The 12,611-nt window shown below is 45.4% G+C and overlaps 1 protein-coding gene across 1 annotated transcript in view; it reads left to right on the top strand.

Moving 5' to 3' along the window:
* The first annotated feature begins 5,986 nt into the window (after positions 1-5,986).
* The window catches only part of LOC136783915 (uncharacterized), a 92,505-nt gene continuing 85,880 nt past the window's right edge, over positions 5,987-12,611 (top strand). The window contains exon 1 of the mRNA XM_066744282.1: positions 5,987-6,628. Within this exon, the coding sequence (XP_066600379.1) occupies positions 6,611-6,628 (18 nt within the window). The 5' untranslated portion in view covers positions 5,987-6,610. The remainder of the gene's footprint in view (positions 6,629-12,611) is intronic.

Raw genomic sequence — 12,611 nt, 5'->3', positions numbered from 1 at the left:
GCAGGGATCGAGTAAAGATATTAATGTGATGAAAGCATTTAGAGGAAGGGAGAAGGAGAGAGAGAGCAATCCTTACAGTATAATAAAAGAAAAAAGGATATATACATAAATATTATATACATATAATAGCTTGTTTAGAAATCTAGTTGGATATATACCTATACGTGTGTTATAAGAGAGAAACTTGGAAGAGTTTGCGTGCGAAAGTGAGGGTTAAACAAGACGAATAGTACGTGGCAAGAAGAAGAAGAAAACGAAGAAGCGTTGATCGAAAGCATTGCATGGGGCCAGCGTGCACCTGCCCGCGAGTATAATGCTACGAATAGAAACCGGATGGTAATATAGTCGATAGAGTTTATTTTTTCTCACGAGTCATATAGCTCGGACGTATTTTGCGAGTTGCGAGAGGATCGCCATAAAGAAAGAATTTGCCGCCACCCCCATGCCAATGCCGTCAGTCGTCAGCGGTAGATGATCCGCGGCAAAAGTACAACATTACTCGGCCATATATCCAGCCGGTGCCTCTACGTACGGTCTACCTGCGCTCGTCCGCGTGTGCTTCCCGGCCTCGATCAACATTAGTGTCCCTCCAATCTATCTCCCTTGTTTATTCGCCAACTCCACACGCATCCTTATATAACGGCACATTCAACGATGACTATCCTTTCTTCGATTCCATGCAACTGGTAATTCATTTCACTTAGCTTCCTCCAATCCGGCTCGTTCAGTCCTGCTTACCGTCCGCAAACCCGCGAACAATTTCATTTTGCCGTTGCTGAACGCGACGTACGCGACATATTCGGCACTCTTTAATTTTCCCTGCCAGCTCTTGCACCTCGCATATTCTGTCCTTGCGCTCTCGCCACTATATCCTATCCCCAACCCCTATACCCCATGCACATTTATATCTCCATCTCTCTCTCTCTCTCTCTCTCACACACACATACTCGCTAGCTTTCTCGACGTTCTCCACGAAGCTCTCGGTCAGGTTTCCACCGGCGGGCTCGTATACGTGCGTACATAAGCAAACCTGTTGTTACCGCTCCTCCTCGTCATTATCTCTCTCACGCATCGGCGCCGATTTTTATAGGCCAAGTGATTCACGAGGCAAGTTCATCAAGTCTCTCCTCCTTGCCTTCCGTAGGCACATGGTGCGCTTTCACGGGGATTAGAAACGACTACTCCTCGCCATCCTCCATTCTCCCCACAACTCACAAGTCACCTGAGCTTTAACGCAGCGCGCGCGCACGTACGTATACGTACGTATTACCTTCTTTTCCATCCCCAGTTGTATGTATATACATGCAGCCTCTACTTCCCGCCTAGCGTGCCTATAAACGCACGCTAAGCTCTTCGACTCTACGCGTATCGAGCTTTGACCCTGTGTTCACGAGAATCGCTAACGCGCGCTATAAATCCAACTCTATGAACGAATCTGTACGATAAACTATGAGATCCGAAGGAGCTATAGGCGATCCGAATATATGTACTTTGTAAAGGAAACATTTTGTACAATTTTTAGGCTCTAACAACATTATAAAATAATATATAAATAATTGTCCAAATTTTCTCAATTGGCGCACCCTTATAGATGTAGGATACCGCTTTGCTTCAGTGGGAACATTTGCATGCATGCATGGATTCTCGTAATATAGGTATATATATATATATATATATATATATGTTAAGTACGTAGCGAGATAAATAGCGATCTGGTGCATGGGGTATTTTAAAAAGCGTCGAAGCAGTAATTTTAGCGCTCCGGAGAAACAATGTAATGATCGGGTTAATGGAAGGAGCAATTACATTAAACGGGGCGTTGTGCACGGAGGTGTGCAATGTATAGTGCGGGGTGAGCCTTGTAGAGGTAAAGGGAAGAGCCAGGTGAGGTCTTCTTATCGTTACACTGGAATCTATCAAGGCTGCGGATAAAATTGCGAGAGTGCGTTGGCGTTGGCAGCGTCGACGCCGCGTCGCGCGCCGTCCTCCTATCCTGTAGGTTCACTGCTTCCTGATGCACCCACCCAAACTTAAGCGCTATAAGATATAATCAATCCCATATTCGATACATATACCTATAATATAATAACGCCTCTGCCCCGAACTTGATGCATGTACCATTTCCCCGACACAATTACGCTAGCTCTTCCGATAGGCATATATATAATATATATACGAGCAATAAGCTTGATTTATAAATGCCGCTAAATTTATTTCCAACATCTTTCCGCGGGCTATTACTTCAAAAGGTGAAAATTCATTAAAGCGTTCCGCAGCCGAGTCTCGTTTCCCGGATTAATTCTCAAACGCATCGGGCTCGCGAAGAAAGTTTCCGACTGTAATTGCTAATTGAGGAATTTGAATTTAGCAAAAAGTTGCGAAGCAGGTGAATTCTTGGCGGAGAGCGTAAAAGCTGCAGGTTTGAAAGTTGCGCGGAGAGTATACCTATATATATATATATATATATATATAGGGGGGTTGGGGGAGGGGTAGGTGGCAGGACGACTCGCTGATAAAGAAGATAGCGGGGCTCGAGCCGCACCTCCAGTGAAAAGGTTAATTAGTTTGAAGCAGCTTTGAGACAGAGTTCTGAATGGATTGGTGCAGACTGCGGCATGCGTGCATGCAGTGGAAGGAAGCGCAAGGAGCTTTCGCACGGTGGATCTTTTGTGCTTGGGGCTCCATTACGCTGACGAAGCACATTTAGCAAGCGGAGTTGTCGCTACATGCAGCAGAACGAGCGCGCACAACACGGCCACGGATCTAAGCACTAACGATCCCCTTTTATCATTCGCCGCGAGCAATACTTTCCCGCTCCAACAATGCGCGATTCTCTCGAGTCGAGCCAAGCGATGGGAGAGAGGCTATATACACGGTGTTGCACTGCACTCTACTGTCCGTTCATATCGGCTTTCCCCCCTCCCCCCCTCCTCCTCCTCCACCAAAACCTCATCCCATCATCGCAAGCAACTCTTTATAGCCCGCAGTCTACAGTAGCGGGCGCGCGAATCAGCCAGGATGAGAACCTTTCGGCCAGTTTTTTATCGAGATCGGGTATAACTCGACGCGCCGATGTCCGGCAAGAATTTTGATGAGCCTCGCTCTGAATATTAAAGCCTTCGTGCTGCATTTTCAACTTGGCCCCTGAAAAGTTGCATGCGCCACAGGAATGTATCGATTAATCGATTACTCGCTCGAGTCACTCGAAACCTCCACTTCCCCCCACCTCTCTTCTTACTCCCCTATTTCTCTTTTATTATATTCTGTACAGCACGCAATAGCTACGCGTCTCTCGATCTGGAGAGATTTCTAACAACCCCTCGTCTCAATTATCCCAAAATCTATTTGCAGCCGTTATATATGCATGTATAGAAAAAACTCCGTATACGTGCACATATATACACGTAACTACATTTTCTCTTTCGAGATAAATAGCTTCTTGTTAAATGAAAATCATTTCTCCGTGTGCTACCTGTAAGCGGTAATTCGCTCCGCGGGTGGTACACTGCAATTGGACAACGTTATTCAAAAGAGAGATTAAGCGTCTTAAGCCTTTTCTCATGTAGCATTTAGCAAAAGCTTAATTAAAATTTAAATCTTGGAGAATTCTGCGGGAATAAAATAAATATAGTGGGAAATTTAATTAGAAGCATCAGTGAAAAGGCAATTAATTTTTGACAAAAGTACGAAGCTTGGATTGTTTTTGAAAGAGATGCAATCTTAATGCAGAGATAAGTCTTTCGTATAGGTTTACTTTTTAACATTCTATAATTAGTCTCCCGAAGATGATGTCTCCGGTCTCGCTCTCGCTGAATAAACGAACCATCTGAAATGGAACATCACTCTGAGGATTCGGGAAAAATTAGACGTTTTTACCAGGCCGATCGTGATATTTATTCACGCCAGCAATGCTAACACGGCAAGAAGAAACCTTTTTTTTCTCCAAGCCTCGAATAAGAAATTAAAATTCCGTTAAAGATCAAAGGTTCTTGAATCTTTTTAAATAATACCCTGTGTACTGTAAGGTTTTTTTTTCTTATGGTCGATGTTGGCGTAATTCACGCTGACACGCAGCGTGGCGATCGGATCGAGGAACGCATCAGCCAAGGTGATGCAGCGCGCGAGGGCCGACGAGGAGAAGGGAAGGATCGTGCGAGCGGAGGAGAGTTGGAGGGAGAGAGGGAGCACAGGTAGAGAATAGGGGTTAGAGCCCTCCGGTAGCGAATAAACGTATCGAAGAGGCAAGGGGCAGGGCGAGGGATCCGTTCGCGGTTCGGACGGTTGGCTTGGGCGTGCTCGCGAGAGATGTCCGATCTCGGCGCGCGCGGTCGAATCAATATTGTTGGATTGCTTCGATAACGCCTCGTAAATATAATAAACCTCCCTTATACTCATCTCGACCCCCTTGATCGTCCAACGGAAAACTGGCCATTGCAGCACTGCCCGAGAGATAATGGTCTTTCAGCCCTGGGCCTCTTCTACACGCACCGCTCATCACGCGCATATATGCATGCAGCAAGCACCTCAGAACCTTGTCGCTCTCTCTCTCTCTCTCTCTCTCTCTCTCTCTCTCTCTCTCTCTCGCCTTCTCCCCTCCAATAAAAAAGCTCGCGCCACTCATGCACATACGTAAATATCTTCAATTGTCATCCGAAAAATACCAAAATAAGCTACAAATATATACAACTTAAATATTGCCGACTTTCATATAGTCAAACTTTACGGCAATTCAATAAAACACCGAGGCCACACTCTAACCGACAAATAATATATTCTTTCATCGAGCCACTCGAAGCTTCCGGTAGAGACCGTACTTGTACGAGAGCTATCCTCCTTAAATTGCCTCAAAATGATGAAAAACTAAGAAAGACGCAATGCTATTCTATATAGAGATAAGAAGAAGAAATTTTTCCTCGCGATGTATGATATACCAACTCTTCTCTCCGAACACCGTCGCTATACATAATATTACTCGCCGCTGCATTCCTCTGTATATATCTATATATGTATATGTATGCAGATTCTTTCGTCCCAATTGCATCTCTCTTGATTATTTATTCATTTCTCTTTCTCTCTCCACGTGTATTTTCCATCTTCTTCGATTCCTTGTGTACACTGGCTACTTTCATCCCTTCTGCCGGCATTCATCTCACTCATTCCGCGTCTCTTCTATACTCTTCATCGTTTATATGTACATACTTTTCATGCACCAAGCATATACATATACACGCATGTTTGTTCATATACACATTGCAACTCTCAACGAGCACATCTCCGAGTTCCGAGGCTGTGCAGCTCACTCGCGTTTTAACGCATCTCTCTCTCTCTCTCTCTCTCTCTCTCTCGTACACCCCCTCCCCTCCACCACTAGACTTTCCTCTCCTGCGCAAAACAGTCCTTTCTGTCTGGTTCGCGGCGCGGGCGCCATCTCGCTTCGTCCAACACCTCGTCGTCTTCCGTTTCTCCTCTCGTCTCGACTCCCCCCTCGTCCCTCGTCGCTCGCGTCTCTCACTCGTATATACATACAGACACACACACACACACACACACATACACGAATAGAAGGAAGCAGTGGCGCGCTGTGCTCCCTCTTCGCTCCTCGGTCACCGCTCCGTTGGCAGCGCGATCGAGGCAGCCGCGCAACGCGGCAAACGAACGAACGGATAGGAGGGAGCGAGTCAGCTTGCTTTCTTGCCAGGCCAGCCGTGAGCCAGCCGAGCCAGGTCGAGAGAGAGAGAGAGAGAGAGCACCGAGCAGAGCAGTAGAGCCGGCAGAACCCGACCAAGCGAGCCGCTCGCTCGCTCGCCCGCCGCACCGCCAGTGATTTCTCAGTCAGTGAGTTTCAAGCCGAGCCGGCGAGCGCTTGGATGCTCTCCACGCTTGGTAGCTCCGCTCGCGCGTACACGCAGTTGCACGTCAGCTAGCTTTCGAGTGTCTCGCAGTCTCGACCGTGCGTGTGGTCTCACTCTCTCTCTCTCCCCCCCCCCCCCCCTCATTCAGCATTCGCCGAAGAAAACGATACTCCGACGCAGTCCGCGCCAAATTACGATACCACCGACCGATGTCATCGCTTTGATCGCAAGTTTGGCGCGCGCGTGCTAGTAGCAGACAACCCATCCCCCTTCGTCCCTACCCCACTCCCGTCCTCCCTATCTCAACAACGTCCGCGGAGATTTCGACGACGGGCTCGAGGATGTCGCGCCCCGTCGTCAGTTCGCCTCTTCGACACCAACCACGACTGTTCCTCCTGCAGACTTTTTCTTGCTCTTCCTCCTCGTCTTCGTCTTCTTCTCGCTCTCTTACTTGTGCCGAGTGCTTGTGTCCAGTGAAATAGTGCGCTATCTTGACTGTGCATCAATCATCTGCAACCATCACCAGCCTCCCTTCCTCCCTCCCTCCCTCCCTTCCTCCTTCCCTCCTTCCCTCCCTCACTCACTCACACATTTTCCTCTTCGCCCTCCGCCAACACTCGCCTCTCCGTGAGAATAATTTTTCTAGTGCTTCTCGCTGTTTGGTCAGTTAACCCGGTGCGCGGGATCAGTGTTGTTTGGCGTCTCACGGCTATCTCCGCAGGATCGAGGATTACGAAAGTCACAGTGTGCGCTGAAGAATGGAAGACATGGCCAGTGTGAGTATCTTGGCGATAAGACGATTTTTATCTCGCCTTTATTATTATAACCGCGCGTACGTCTCCTGAGAGATCCAGCCCTAAAGAAGGTCCGGAGCGACGGCGCGGTTGCACGCGAATTTATTGCCGCTCAACCGAGAATACTGATACCCAAGCGCACTGTGCACATGCTCGCATGATCCGGCCCTTGTCGCAAGAGTCACGCATCGGCGCTAAACTATTGTATACGTTATAGTCCCTAGCGCGAAGCCTCGTTCTTCCTGGAGAATCATCGAAAATTTCTCCATCGATAAGAATGCCGAATCGTTGGAACAAGTTATTTGCTCTTCTACGAAATTCACGCCTTTCATCGATTCGATCTGTTATTGGTAGCGCGCGCCGCCGCTATAGGTATATAGCCGAGCAAGGATTTTTCAAAAGAAACACATGCATTTACGCCGCTGTACGTTCGAAGACCACTTCCAAATTCATCGACTCTCCAGCTTGCTTTGCGCCTCGACAGGCAAAAACTCGAGCGCTGATTTAATCATGCTTTTGCTACTAGTGGTTAAAAATAATCAGGCTGTATATGGTTGGTACGCAAAGTGTAATTTGAAAAGTGTGCAAGTTTAACCTAGGAGAAAGATTCGAGAGAATTGGAGAAATGAAATAACTGGTGCAGCCAGTGTAAATGACGTTGAGCTTGATGAAGAAATATCAACCGGGAGTCTCGGAGTGGCTAATGGCTCCATTTCCCATATCGCGTTAACTGTCAGTGCCGTTAAACGTTAAAAAGAGACCTCTTAATCCCACGGAATTAGGAAAGCTAATTGGCCTAGGGTTAGCGTACACTGTTTGCTTCGTATGAAACGAGTTTATCTGGATTATGGTGAAGAACTTGTGTTACCGTGGAAGAGAAAGAGAAGAAGGAGAATACACACACACACACACACACATCGATGAGAAGGGGAGAAGAGATTGTTTTAATCCGCGACGAGACGAGAGGCTTGAAGAGATATTAAGGAATTTCGGTGGCTATACAAGAGCGTTGGGAAATAAGTTTCCGATGGTGAAGGAATAAGGAACGAGGTAAAAAGGCATGGCGCGGTGGAGAAGTGTAGGAGAGACAAATTCCCGTCTCGGTCGGGGGAACGACAAAAAAGAGTCCCGTGGGAGAGCTCTCGCTCGCCGCTCGTCGTGCGCGAGCGGGGTTCTACCGATTAGCCTCGAGAGACGCGCCGCGCGCTCGCGCAACAGCAAAGCTCTGGCCTCTGCCAACTGTTGTTCTGTGCCAGTGCGGCAGAGTGTGCCACGCGGCTGATACGGGGTGGGGAATGTGGACGAGGAGAGGAAACGGGTTTCCCGGGTGAGAGAGAGCTAGAAGACGATAGCGCGATATATACACGTAGCACGTATGTATATACGCCGCTTATTAGGGCGCATTGCATGGTCAGCGCTTGGTCTGGGGGACAATGCGCCGGGATTGCATATTGTTGTTTATATTTACGGCTCGGTGCATAAATCTTCGTTTATCGCGCATTCAGGTTGCGCCGTCGCTGTTCCCGCGACCGGTTGGCGTACGCACCGATTTTCAAGAGAGACTCTCGACGAGTTTTCGCGTCATGGATCGTCCCGACGCGACGCATGCACGCAGCTATATATATATATATATATATACGACCACAGAGCGCGAGTCTTGGTTAAAAAGCCCGCTCCTCGCGTGCCACCGGCCCATTAAACGCCCAGAACCTCGGCCTACGACTAATTTCTGCCCCCAATGAGATCCATGCATGCTCTTGCCGAGCGCCGATCCACGAGATCGATTTGCTTCCGGTCCGAGCTAGCCCCTCAGCCACTCGTACCACGATATCGATCGACAATTTATATCTATATATACCTTGCTGACCCTCCAATTATCTTGCACTCTCACCGACATATTGTACGCTTCTTCGACCACCAAATCTCTGCGGGATTTTTAACGGCTAGTTTCATTCTCTACGCTATACATATACATATATATATGTATGTTATATACGCTATATTGAATAACGAGGTGAGATAAATCGTGCATGCATGTGTACCGCAATTAAAGTCATTAGTGAAACGGAAGTTTGAAATAATACGGAAAAGGGGAAGAGAATGAAGAGAAGAAGCGAAGGTTCGACGCGCGTTATTTCTGTGGATTAAGACATTATTCGAGAGATGTAGCGAGGAGATACATCCGGCGGCGCGGCGCGGCGCGCGGTATGTGCATGCGGGGGATCCTCCTTTCGGAACTCTCTTCCTTATGTGGGAAACTTGCCAACCCCCCACTTCCCGAATCCCTTCCTCCTCGTATCGCTGCTCTGCGAAGCAATTTTCACCCAAGGACTGACCCATCTGCCCCTTCCCCCCTTCGATCAGGAATACCTTACCATGCACCACCATGCATCACCGTCGCTATCGCCGGCGCGTATATAGTCAGTTTGCCGACCCATCGTCCGAGGAGAACATTTATGCTCGAACCGCATCCAACCAGCGAGTAGGTACACCTAAGGTTTTGCCCTCCGTGCGCGCGCGAGTAGCGATCAAGCAACGTATCTTTCGCTAAATTACTACCGGCAAATTACGAATGCGATGCTCCTTCGAGCTGCCTTCGCCTGCCTCGATGGGAAATACTTTTCAGATAAACGTGCACTTTATTCCCCTACTCTCTTCTTTCTCTCGCTCCAATGCACAACAAGTTTCACTCCGCCAGTGTACTCCACACTGTATCTTTTAATCAACCAAAACGTGCGCGCCCGCGCCTATATATATATATATATATATATTGGCCTATTATTGCTCTATTCGCGTGTCAAATATATTTTCGATCATACGTTTATGCACACCCCAACCAAAAAGCCTTTCCATTCTTTTCTTTTCTACACGAACGTCAAGTTTACTTGTCATAAACTAACGTAGACTTGAGTATAACCAAATAAAGGTATAGTATTTATAAGAATAAAATGGGTCGTTCGTTATTCTATTGATCGAATGAAATGATATATTTGTTTAAAAAAATTAATCTCTTTTAACATAGATCGATCTTATAATTGATAAGAACGATCAATAGTCGTGGAGCTATACTTGACATTTTATATCATTGGGTGAATGCTGGTCCCTATACCGAAAGTAAAAAAAGTTTGTATAGCTATAATTATATACCATTGGGAGAAATGGACACACGAGTAACATATTTCGCACAATTTACCGTAAATATTCTAGTTGTGTAGATATATATGTTCAATTTAAGTAGTACCTATAATTGGCAATTCTTCAAACCAGAGTGTGGCATCTCTTTAAATGGTCCATATTTTAAGCAAGTTTATACATGTCCTCAGTTTTAAGACGAGTAATAATTTCGTGTAATTAAAAGTGCTTTGGACTAGCAGCACGCTACATCACCCATTTTTTTAAGCGGTGATTGAACCCATCCTCGACCAGATACTTCGCGACGAATATTGCGCGAAAATTATTTTCCAATTGTTGCACCAGGGTATTGTGACAGTCTCGGTTTGCAGCTTTGTCCAGCTGTCGATTGACCGACACTCGTTTCCTTATGTAGGACGACCTACTCGTTGAAATCAAACCAACAATTTAGTTGTTGTGGATAAATTATAATTTGAATTTATTATCCGATTCAATTCATTTTCCAACAAAATATCATTTTCTCTTAGCGCATAGCTCGCAGCCGTAAAAAGTTGTAAAACTGTTAAATTTTGCGAGATTTGTATATACGAGAGAGTACTAAACGTTTTTTCACGACGGATTCGTTTAGCGACCGCTCTCAAGTGATGCACGCGTCATGCGGTTGGTCCAAGAGAGAGAGAGAGAGAGAGAGAGAGAGAGAGAGAGAGAGAGAGAGAGATTTGCTCGTTTTCGCGCGTAACTTAAGACTCTATGAATTACCATGGAATTGCACGATCGAAGCACGCAACTGGCTTCCCGTCCTCCTCGTCGCCGTGCCGCGCCTCGCATCGTTCACTGAAAATTGCCGTAAGAACCGGATTTCTGCATGGAGAGGAGGCTTTTAACCCGATTGGACGAGCCACCGTCTTCCTACCGTATATGCATCCACGTGACTAATTTTCTTCGGCGGCGCCGAACCTCTCATTTTTCCTGAAACCATATCGAGATGGGAAATTTCAAGCGCCCTTTTCTCAATCCCTCGAGTATAGAACGGCGTTACTACCTTGATATAATTATGACTTTTTCAGTACCGTTAGGTTATTGCAACTCTAATATATACAGGAAACTGTATAGTATACATATGTAAGATCGTGTAGTGCGCGCGCGCTGTATATGACTGGCCCTTATTGTTTTAAGAACCGCGACCGTTAGCGATCGAAAAACCCTATAATGCGAGAACGGTCAGTTTTCGATATCTGTGTATTCGATCTTCTCTCCTGCATGTGTACATATACCCTCCTATACATATGTTGATAGGAAACCCATAAAGCTGCCGTGTTGTTTCCGTTAAAAGAACGAGAGGCGCGCGAATTAAATCACGACAAACGATATCCACGCACCTGCAGCTGCTATATATTTTACGACCACCGCATGCACCGCAACTTTGTCCTGCCCAACCGCGTTGCAGCTACCTCTCACACCAATCCTTTTTTATCTCTATTCCCTTTTACACCACTCGCGCATTCATCCCGTTGCCTTAAAGAGTAGAAAAATTCCCGCTGCTAAACGAAAAATGGCAATTTCTATCAGATATATTTCGCAGCTGGTGGTCCATTGATGAGGGGATCGAGTAAAGTTTTTTTCTGCTTTTTCCTTTATCTTTCGTTTGCGTGCCATTCCCTATATCTGTGGAAGCGGTGAACCGGTGGATCGGTGAACGAGGCCCCTTCGCAACAATATTTCACATATATAGGTAACCTATATATTCCGTTGCTTTTCTCGTCCTATACCAATACAAAGGACAATTTGGACAAATATATGCAGGAAGATTTTCAAGCGCCGTAAACTTTCCGCATTTTTCGTATAGCTAATATATACGCGCGTACATATACGTATATAGTGTACATACGCGTGTCACACTTGGCTCACTCGGTTCGTATTTTTCTGCTATATAGCAGCCAGCGGCTACGGTACGGGAGGGATCATCCGGATTACTCGGATATTATCCGCAAAATAATCTTTGGGTCGAGCATCGAGGGAGCGGTTCGACGAAAGGCACATTGCCACCTGTATCTATATATATGTGTGTATACATATGGGCCTGGCCAACTATCACGTATACATATATACATATACATATAGGCTACCGTTGCGCGGCGTTCGATGCGAGCCTCGAATCGCGCTGTACGATAATCCGATATTCCGCCATTATATTCCAAGGCTTAAATTTGGACACTATATATATACATTAGGGTGGCCATTAAAAAAAAAAAAATTTTTCCGATGCTTTTATTTTGTTAAGAATGATGAAAAAATAGAAATCGAATTTTTTTAGCTTTTTTTGAAGCCGTTAAATGGTGCCGATATCGTTTTTAAAGCTAAAAATCCGATGTTCTTCCACTTTTTCGAGGTTAGATGTAAACCAAAATTCCAATAAGCTTTTAATTTGTCAAAAATTATGAAAATAAGAGATCCTCGAATTTATAGAATTTTTTGAAGCCGTTAAATTGTGCTAATATCGATTTTAAAATTAAAAATTTAGATTTATTGAATACGATTTAACGAAATTATAAATTAATATTGTGCTTTGAAAAGTCCTTTAGTTAAATTACAAGAAAATGTATAATAAAAAAAAACATTAATCCAGCACAATATTAATTTATAATTTTGTTTAATCGTTTTCAATAAATCTAAATTTTTAATTTTAAAAACGATATCGGCACCATTTAACGGCTTCAAAAAAATCTAAAAAAATTTGATTCCTTTTTTTTCATCATTCTTAACAAAATAAAAGTACCGGAAAAAATTTTCTTTTTTTATGGCCACCCTAATATACATACATATACAGCGCAGG

The sequence above is a fragment of the Prorops nasuta genome, unplaced genomic scaffold (genome assembly GCF_024137725.1).
Source record: "Prorops nasuta isolate Cenicafe-Biocafe unplaced genomic scaffold, Cenicafe_Pnas_1.2 PNAS00038, whole genome shotgun sequence".
NCBI lineage: Eukaryota > Metazoa > Arthropoda > Insecta > Hymenoptera > Bethylidae > Prorops > Prorops nasuta.
This window is presented reverse-complemented; position numbering and strand designations above follow the sequence as displayed.